General features: G+C 52.1%; 3 protein-coding genes across 3 annotated transcripts; 2 read left to right on the forward strand and 1 right to left on the reverse strand.

Annotated features, from left to right (window-relative positions):
• Nucleotides 1-413: 413 nt before the first annotated feature.
• VDAG_09069 (leucyl aminopeptidase) lies at nucleotides 414-1,664 on the forward strand (the record flags this gene model as incomplete). Its single annotated transcript, XM_009655371.1, has 4 exons — nucleotides 414-557; nucleotides 606-1,035; nucleotides 1,090-1,391; nucleotides 1,482-1,664. 4 exons carry the CDS (start codon nucleotides 414-416, stop codon nucleotides 1,662-1,664), a joined length of 1,059 nt encoding a protein of 352 aa, XP_009653666.1.
• A 544-nt stretch (nucleotides 1,665-2,208) lies between these two features.
• Nucleotides 2,209-2,661, forward strand: VDAG_09070 (oxidoreductase; the record flags this gene model as incomplete). The annotated part of the gene is made up of 1 exon (XM_009655372.1): nucleotides 2,209-2,661. One exon carries the CDS (start codon nucleotides 2,209-2,211, stop codon nucleotides 2,659-2,661), a length of 453 nt encoding a protein of 150 aa, XP_009653667.1.
• A 933-nt stretch (nucleotides 2,662-3,594) lies between these two features.
• Nucleotides 3,595-5,824, reverse strand: VDAG_09071 (high-affinity glucose transporter RGT2). Its single transcript, XM_009655373.1, has 4 exons — nucleotides 5,498-5,824; nucleotides 4,628-5,431; nucleotides 4,191-4,566; nucleotides 3,595-4,131 (listed from the first exon to the last, which is right to left on the reverse strand). Exons 1-4 carry the CDS (start codon nucleotides 5,605-5,607, stop codon nucleotides 3,784-3,786), a joined length of 1,638 nt encoding a protein of 545 aa, XP_009653668.1. The 5' UTR covers nucleotides 5,608-5,824; the 3' UTR covers nucleotides 3,595-3,783.
• Nucleotides 5,825-9,077: the final 3,253 nt, after the last annotated feature.

Below are 9,077 nucleotides of genomic sequence, written 5' to 3' on the forward strand. Positions count from 1 at the left end.
TCCAGAAGCATTGTGCCACATTGTGGTGGTAATTTATGCCACGCATCTGCTACACCTGTATGGTACTCAGGCTTTCCACTATCGTTGCCGGGCATCCAGATTGTCGTCTGGAGGGAAGCGACTGAACTCCGGGACACGGATGCAACTGCCCGTAAGGCAGTGCAGTCAGCTCGATCGTGGCTGCCAACGCATCGAGTAACAGTTGATTTCTTAGTTAACGGCTAGCATGTGGTCGTCTTCTTGAGCATGACAGTCATCGAGCAGCTGGCAATCTGCATCCTATTCACTGCGCAATCATTTTACCTCCTCTCACTTGAAGACGCCAAGACCTAGCACTCTGTATCCATCATTAAAGCTACTAATTACCAATTTGGAGCTGGACCGTCTTCTTGGACTGTCTCCCGAACTGCATCATGCGCGTCGCTGTCGTTATTGCGTTTCTCGCCCCCATCACTGAGGGTCTTCTGCTGATGCCCTCCGAGCCGATCTTCACGCTCGAGCTTGGCCCTGGATGCATCCGTACTGTTATGGAAGCCGGGAAAAAACGTCTTGAAGCTGTAATCTTCTCTATTTCCGCATCACAGACAGCTTTTGACATCTTCTAGGATGGTTACGACTATACCGACCTTACACACTCGTCGATCCGGGCTGCTCGAGCCGATGGCGCGTCTACAGACGATGGGGCAAAGTCCATGCCACCTCAAAACAATGCCCTCGACCAGTTCGTAACTCTCAACGCAACTGCTCTGGCAGAAAATCTCCTAGGTTTAACTGGATTCCACACGCGATACTACAAATCACAGACCGGCATTCAATCTTCGAAGTGGCTTCTGGGCCGCATTCAAGCCTACATAAGTGGCGCAACGTCTCGAGGCGTCAAGAGAGCGTCTTTCAGGGTCGTGGACCATAACTGGAAGGGTCAAAAGAGCATCATTGTCTCTCTCAAGGGTAATGGTAACGGTGTAGTTGTGCTCGGCGCTCATCAAGACTCGATCAACGGGCTAGACCCGATAAAAGGTCATGCTCCCGGCGCAGGTACGTTGTTGGGCAGTTGAAGCATGACATATGCACTTCCTCACCATTGAATAGATGACAACGGCACCGGCAGTATTACAATCTTGGAAGCCCTTCGCGCGATCCTCGACAGCGACTTAGCCCTCAAAGATAGCGAACACACACTTGAATTCCACTGGTACGCAGGAGAGGAGGCTGGGCTCCTGGGCAGTAATGCAATCTTTAATGAGTACGCTCGCGATGATGTCAACGTTGTAGCTATGCTCAATTTCGACATGACGGGCTATGTCAAGCCTAACACGAAGCCGACGATGGGTGTCATAACTGACAACGTTGACCCCAAGCTCACGCAAAGGCTGCGGGAGATTATCGAGAAAGTAAGTAAGGCAAAGTTCACGGATAGGATTAAAGCTGATTAATCGAAGTATTGTTCCCTTGGATGGACTGACACTGCATGCGGTTATGAGTGTTCAGATCATGCCTCGGCGACCCTTGTTGGTTTCCCGTCTGCTTTCATCTTTGAATCGACCTTCGAAAACTCGAACGAATACATCCATACACCCGAAGACACAATTGAGAAGGTGGACTTTGGACACGTGTATGAGTTCGCGAAGCTCGCGGTTGCTGCCGCCTACGAGCTCGCTTGGTGAGGATTGGTCGCGCCAGTGGGGAACATGACACCAAGCAACGCTGCTACACTCCTTGGATGGAAGGCGGAAACCATGCAGCCTAGAATCCTCTTTCGAGAAACCAGTACTCATGAGTTGGCATTTAATCGTATCATTGTCAGATTGTAAAGAATAAATCATCCCCTGCAGAGGATGCATCGCAAGACAATCGCAATTGTTGCGCCGGGAGGCGGCACCATGTCAGGTAGTGGATATGGAGGCACAGCTCGTAAATAACGTCGTATCGACGCGAGTAAGACACGTAGTTTTGCACACTGCTACTGTTCCAAATAACGTTGCGTTTCCACTCCAGACTAATACCTCGTTCTTCGGCACCGGGTCATGACGTCATGACTTGGACGTGCTTCATCTGATTCGTACCACCGTACTGATCCTAAGTGAACAGAGCAGAGACGGGCTGGGAAAGAATACAATATAACAGAGAGACAATCTGCGCTTCCCGAGGATTGCGAAAAGTGACACAACGTAGAGACAACATTGATTGCCGTCATTCATTCAAACGACCATGCCAGCACTAAAAATTCTGGTCATCGGTGGTGGCATCGCCGGCCCCACTCTTGCATTTTGGCTGGCTCCCCTCGGCCACGATGTCACCATTCTCGAACGAACAGAGTCGCTTCGCGCGCAAGGCCAGCAGATCGACCTTCGCGGCCAAGCCGTGAGCGTCATCCGTCGCATGGGGCTCGTCGACAAAGTCCGCGCCCACGTTGTGGATGAGGAGGGCATTCAATTCGTTGACGCCAAGAACCGTCGCCAGGCAATGTTTCGCGCCAACAAGACCGGACAGGGCGCCCAGACATTCACCTCCGAGTTTGAGATAATGCGCGGTAGTTTGGTGCGCATTTTGGCCGACGCCGCAACAGCACGTGGGGCCAAATTCCGTTTCGGCACCACTGTCGAGGGACTCGAGCAGAAAGGCAATGCTGTGAACGTTGCCTTTGAAGACGCGCACCGCTGAGACCTACGACCTTGTCATCGGAGCCGACGGACAGAGCTCTCGCACGCGTCGGATGATTATGCAGCCGGAGGAAGAGCGGTACACTCACCTGAACGGCTTCTTCTGCTACTTCACTATCCCGCGGGAAACAGTTGATACCAACTAGTGCACCGTTTTCACCTCCCCCAACAAGAGCATGTGCCTGCGCGCCGACAACCCAGAAACTGTGCAGGCGTACTTGGGCATTTATCCGCGTGATGATGCCCTTCGGAAAACGTTGCGGGATTCGATGGCCACCCGGGATCCTGATGCTCAAAAGCGACTCTACACGGAATTGTTCAAGAATGAGGGATGGCAAGCATCACGTATCGTGAAGGGCATGAACGAGACGAGAAATTTCTACTGCCAGGAGACTGCACAAGTCAAAACGAAGATTTGGTCGAAGGGGCGAGTCGTCCTCCTGGGAGACGCTGCGCACTGCGCCAGCCCCGTCACTGGACTGGGCACTACGTCTGCTATTGTCGGAGCCTACGTCCTCGCAGGCGAGATTGCCACACACTGTGGAGGCGCAGATAAGGAGGGAATTAGTGATGCCCACGGTGCTTTGCTAGCTTACAACAAAACGCTACGGCCCATCGTCGACAGGCTACAGCAGCTCTTCCCTGGCGTCCCTGGATTGCATTCCCAAGCTCGTGGTTCTGGGTCTGGGTTTCGAACTCGGCGTGGTGGGCGCTATCATGGCTTCAAGTGGATAAGCTTGCCCAATATTTTGCATCCGACGACGTCAAGGGCTGGACCCTGCCAGATTATCCCATCATGCAATTGTAGTCTTTCACTCAATGAATTTACAAGATTCCGGAGTGCACGACTCAACCGTGCACGCCAATTAGCGAAGGCGCGTAGGACGGAAGTATTTCAAAATAGCTAACAATAAACCGCATGGAAAATTCGATGGCTTAACAAATATTGCTTGACGTGATTCTCATTACAAATGTCTGAGTAGTAAATACTGAAGAAAGTGCCGTGATTCGTATCCCGAACAAAATTACAGGTAAAGCTCAATCAATCGCGCCCAATGTGGAAGGATTCGCCTTGAAGTGAGCGCGACTGGTTGGGCTCTTAGTCATGGCTTTGTCGCGTCGTTCAGACGCTATCTCTCTCAACAGAGCGCTTGTCGTCATGGTGCGCCGCATCTCCCTTTTCATCGCCATTCTGGACTCCACCCTGTTGCGCAACGCTCTGGCGCTGAATGAATGTGGTCTTGGGCCTCCATCCAGCACTCATGCGAGCCGAAGAAACCTCCGTGTACAGCTCGTCTACCTCTTCTAGGGATAGCCCCTTGGTTTCGTAGATGAAAAAGTAGACAAAGGCAATGCAGAGGAAGCAGCACCCGAACCATATAAAGAAGATCTTAGACTGCAGGTTAGCGTTTCCCGGGCCATAGTTAACCAAGTAGGGGGTCGAATAGGCAATAGCCCAGTTGAGAAGCCACTATATATATGAGTTAGCATATAAGGTTAATAGTCATGGCTAGGAATTATAAAACTTACGTTAGTGGCCGTAGTAATACTTAAACTCCTAGCGCGGAACTTCAAGGGAAAGATTTCACCTGTAACGACCCAGGCGAGAGGACCCCAAGTCGAAGCGAAGAAGAAGATATAAATACAGACGAAAGCAATGCCAGCCTTCTGCGCATCGACATTGTGGACGATGATGTTCCCAGATGAGTCCTGGCTAGTAGTAGATGTGCCCAGGACTGCTACAAGCAGCTGGCTTATACACATGCCCACAGCACCCCATAGCAGCAGCGGTCGACGACCAAATTTATCAACGGCATATAAACCAGGAAGGGTAGACACAACGTTAATACTCGATGTAATCATCTGGATAGTGAATGCGTTGTTAATGCCGGAGTTTTTAAAGTACCTATAAGCTTAGGGTTAGAGCCGTCTACGCTATATCCACTGACTGCCTGATTTATACGTACTGAGTTCCATAGTAGAATATAAAGTTAATTCCGCTGAGCTGTTGAAGGGCCTGGAGTCCCATTCCGGTTAATTGTCGCTTGATCATGTGACCTCGGAAGCAGTCGAGGTAGCTACTCTTGCCAAGAGACATTTCGAATTCGTGGTTGGCAACAATCTCATGTAGCTCAGTTTGGATCGAAGGCGCATCGGAAGGAAGCCTGCGCAGTCTGCTCAGCGCATTCGCAGCCTTGTCTAACTGGCCCTTCTTGATGAGGTAGCGAGGCGTCTCGGGCAAGACAAGCATACCGCCGATGAGGATCAGGGCCCAAGCGAACTGAATAGCGATGGGGATACGATAAGAGCCCGTGTCGTTGCGATCTTTGGTAGAGTAGTCCACAATGGCGGCTAGCAGCAATCCAATTGTGATAGCGAGCTGGTAGGCGCCGACGATGGCACCTCTGATCCATTTTGGAGCCGTCTCAGACTGGTACAGTGGCACCACAGCGGACAACACGCCGACTCCGAAACCGGCGAAGAATCTTCCAGCCAGGAATGGAGGCAAACTGGTAGCTATCGTCTGAAGAATCACGCCCAAGATGAAAATGACGGACGAGGCGACAAGCGCGAGGCGACGTCCGATGTAGTCGGCGAAGAGAGGCGAAGACAAAGCACCGAAGAAGGTACCAGCCGAAAGGATAGATACGACAGCTGAGGCCTGGGACGATGAGACGTCAAGCTCACCTTGGGTATTGCGGTAGCCCGTCGAGAACGTGGTCTTCCAGTATGGCATGGCCATAATGCCGGAGATGGTACCTGTGTCATATCTGAATCAAGCGTCAGTCGATACCCCGGATAGCCTAGGTCCACACGCGCGAGGAGTCGGTACAGACCCAAACAGAATACCGCCGAAGGCAACAAACAAGCCAATGACAATGGCTGGCCAAGCTTTGCCTTCGGCCTTGTCGTGTACCACCGACAATCGGCGAATTGCAGACGTCATGGTGAGACAGTGTCAACCAGTGCTGAGGGATCTGGGTTGGAAAGAGCACTTCGGTTTGTGTAGAAGTCGATTTCAGGATTGCCTGGTCAAAAAAGGGTATCAGCTAACGGCGGTGCTGTAACCTTTATAACCACAAAAGCTCCTTCCGTCAGGAGCTTGAGCTCGGGCAACAGAGGTTGACTCGAGGTAGTAGCTCTATGACATGTTCGATGTCTTCGTGGTCAGCTCACAGTCCAATCCGGGTAACTCGCCAACCAGCCATGCGCCTTCGCCTGGCGCCACCCGCTAAGCCGGGGAATAGATGGAGGGGGCGGTGGAGAAGTTGCATGCCGGGGTAGTCTGGCTGGGGTTCCTTCGTAACGACGGCGTAAGCTTCGTGGAGAAGACCAAACAATATTTGGGGGGAGAGGGGGCTCTTGCCCCGGTCGGCAACAGACTGACTTGGTCTGAGGAAACCGCAGTCTTGGTACGCCGGAGGGTTTTTTTCTTTCCCACGCGATCACATCGTGGGCTTCAGCCATATTCGGGCCTTTTGAGACCTGCGCGGGTTGCCAACGTCAGCGTGTAACCGTGTTACGTTCAGGTAGTGGTTAGGGCCGAACTCTCTCACCGGAGACCGCGAGAATCCAGACGGTTAGAAGCAGTGACCACATTGGAGTGAGCTGACAGCCGCAGCGATTTGCTGGAGTCCGCTGAATCACTCGCTCAGATGATGATCTGAGGGATGCCGTTCTGCCGACTAGCTCGAAACTGTGGGTGTTGTGTTGTGTGGGGACGGAGCTAATCACCAGCCGTTTTGACGTGGACTGGTTGCATAATTGTTGGAGGAGGTCAAGTGCAGAAGAAAGGTGTGTCTCCTGTAGGGCAGGAGGGTGTCTGGCACTACGCTTTGGGAGGCACTGGTTGCACAGGCCATATGGCACCAGGTGAATGCCACTGACCGAGTGAATGCCACTGCTAGGTGAATGCCACTGGCACTGGCGAAGTGAATGCCACTGGCCAAGTGAATGCCACCATCAACGATAACTAGTGGGCGGCTTGAAAGCTTGTTATGCACGCTAACGGCTTGAAAGCTTGTCTTGCACGCTAACTATCGCTAAAAACACCAGACATGGTGCACATGGTCGACTCGTTGGTGCCGTTGAGGTTTGGTGTGCTTCGTGGAGGTTCATGTGGGGTAGTCCTGGCGATCTTGCGGGGCTAGAGCGCTGGCGATTGGAACGAGTATCTGCAGAGTCGACGCCTTATAAGCCATGTTGCTTTCGCAGTGCCGGCAGGTGACGTGGTGACATGGGTGAAGCTATTTGCCTAGACCAGAGCCAACATGAGATGTCAGCCACCTTTTCCTATGCGTCTGCCCTCTAATACGTATCAGCTTGGATCCTCTTTTGCCTTGTTCGGTTCCTCCTGGCTGGTGCGCCTCATGTGTTAAGGCGAGGTGAATCCAAGAACCCATACCAATGGGAGAGAGATATGGACTGGACGAGCATAGAGCGTAGGCGTGCAGATAGCTTAATCGTGCCTCAAAACAACAGCTAAGATGCACGTTCGTCCACACTTCGCGCTACCTCCGAGGGCCCGGTGCAGACCGGAATGCAGTAACACGCGCTCGAACGTACATGGCCAATGTTCAGCTTCGGCGCGTGGCGCATCTTGTCCCCTCACCCGGAGTCTGAAGACCTGGCCATCGACCATTTACATACTTACCCCACAGCATTGAAAGATTAACAAGATATCCGCGTTATAGCCCCTCGGCGGACCAGAGACACAAGAGACATGATGAGCGCTCTGTGTTTCTGGTAGTTTAGTTTCTTAGTTTCTCTCCTGGATGGGAAACTTGTGTTTCTCCGTCAACTTGCTAACTGACGAAGCAAAGCACTGAGCTCAGAACTTTGCAGCGGACAGCGTGTTGTTGGTGGGCGACACGCGGGAAATGGGGATCACGGTGTCACGCTGAGCCAGCAGTTGAACAACAAGGCACCACAGGGAACCTCAGCTCTTCTTCCATGGTAAGCGACATATCAATATCGCCTCCTTGCTTCAAGCCACTTACACAATGAAGAACAGCACCTGACCTGCAACCCAGTGGCAGCCGCAGTCACCGATGCCAGCAAGTGGGGCAAACAAGCCCCATCATGGACTGGTCTGACTCGCGGGCGCCGGATACAGTACCTGTAGGTAGGTAGGTAGGTAGTCTTCCAGTTTTTTTAGCGTGCGGCAATCTGGCTTCGGCCCCGAGGTCCATGATCTGATGCGTGCGCGACCATCTCCTCTTCATTTGTCATGCCATTTCAGATTAGTATTTGTGCTTCTGAGTTTCAGCTGAGGAGCCTCGCGAAGCTGTAATGACCGCAAGAAGAGCTCCAACAGTCCTATTAGCACGACCTTGCCCTGACAGCATGTAGAAAGTCGTTCACAATTCTTTGCAGTGTACACCACGCCAGTCGACGATACCCTAGCAAATCAAGAGGGACATTCTTGATCCCACAACCTTGGGATCCACTATACCGTTGGGCTAGCAACTTCAGCTCTCAGGAGCCCGAGTTTGCCGGTCTGTTCATCGGATCCTTGATTGTGAAGTGGGTACGCCACCGTCTCTGTTTCGGTACCATGGCATAGACCTTGCAAGTCGCGGTTGCGATGCGCGATGAGGCACATAAATTCTAGCCTCGCTTCATTCGGTATTTTCTGCTGTCCAGCATGTTGACTCGCCATATACGGACTCATGTCGGCGTGACCCAGTTCCACATTGATCACTGCCTTCTCTGTTCGTACATCCGAGCTCTCCGACGCACCTGGGAATGTGCCTCACATGGCCGTAAAGAATACCTTTTCTTGGGGATCAATGGACATTCCCGAGAAAGAATTAGAGGCCTGACGTGGCGACAACATATGCAGCAGAATATACCACCAGCTCATATAAAGCGGCAGGTTCCGAACTAAGGTTGTGATGAACACATTCAGCTACACATCTAAGCTAACTTGTGACAGCGGTCAACAGAAAGGCCGTCTATAGTTAGGCTAGAAGGCATTTTCTCAAGTTATTATAGACAGCAGAACGCCATTGCCATCTATTAGAGCGAGGTCAGCCGAGTATGTTGTCAAAACACAACTGAGATCCGAACCTTAGCCGTCTTTTAAACATCCGCTGCTTCTGTTGATTCTTGATCTAGGTAGTCTGCAGTGTTCGTCATTCTCGCAATGACCTGTGACAAACACTATCTCAGGCTTCTCCGTAGACTTTCTGCCAGGTGGCCTTGCGAAGCCACCAAACACGGGGGCTGGTCAGGGGCTAAAGAACTACGAGAATGTGTATATGAGGACTGGGGGGGGGGGGGGGGGGGGGTGCATCATTCATCTCAGTTTCCCGGGGCCATGAAGGGGACAAATTTTCTGTTGCCAAAAACGACTCTCGTCACGATTCGGACCATTGACTCGACTTGACTGAACCTCCGCATTGGTGACCGACA

The sequence above is a fragment of the Verticillium dahliae genome, genomic scaffold (genome assembly GCF_000150675.1).
Source record: "Verticillium dahliae VdLs.17 supercont1.23 genomic scaffold, whole genome shotgun sequence".
Classification (NCBI taxonomy): Eukaryota; Fungi; Ascomycota; class Sordariomycetes; order Glomerellales; family Plectosphaerellaceae; genus Verticillium; species Verticillium dahliae.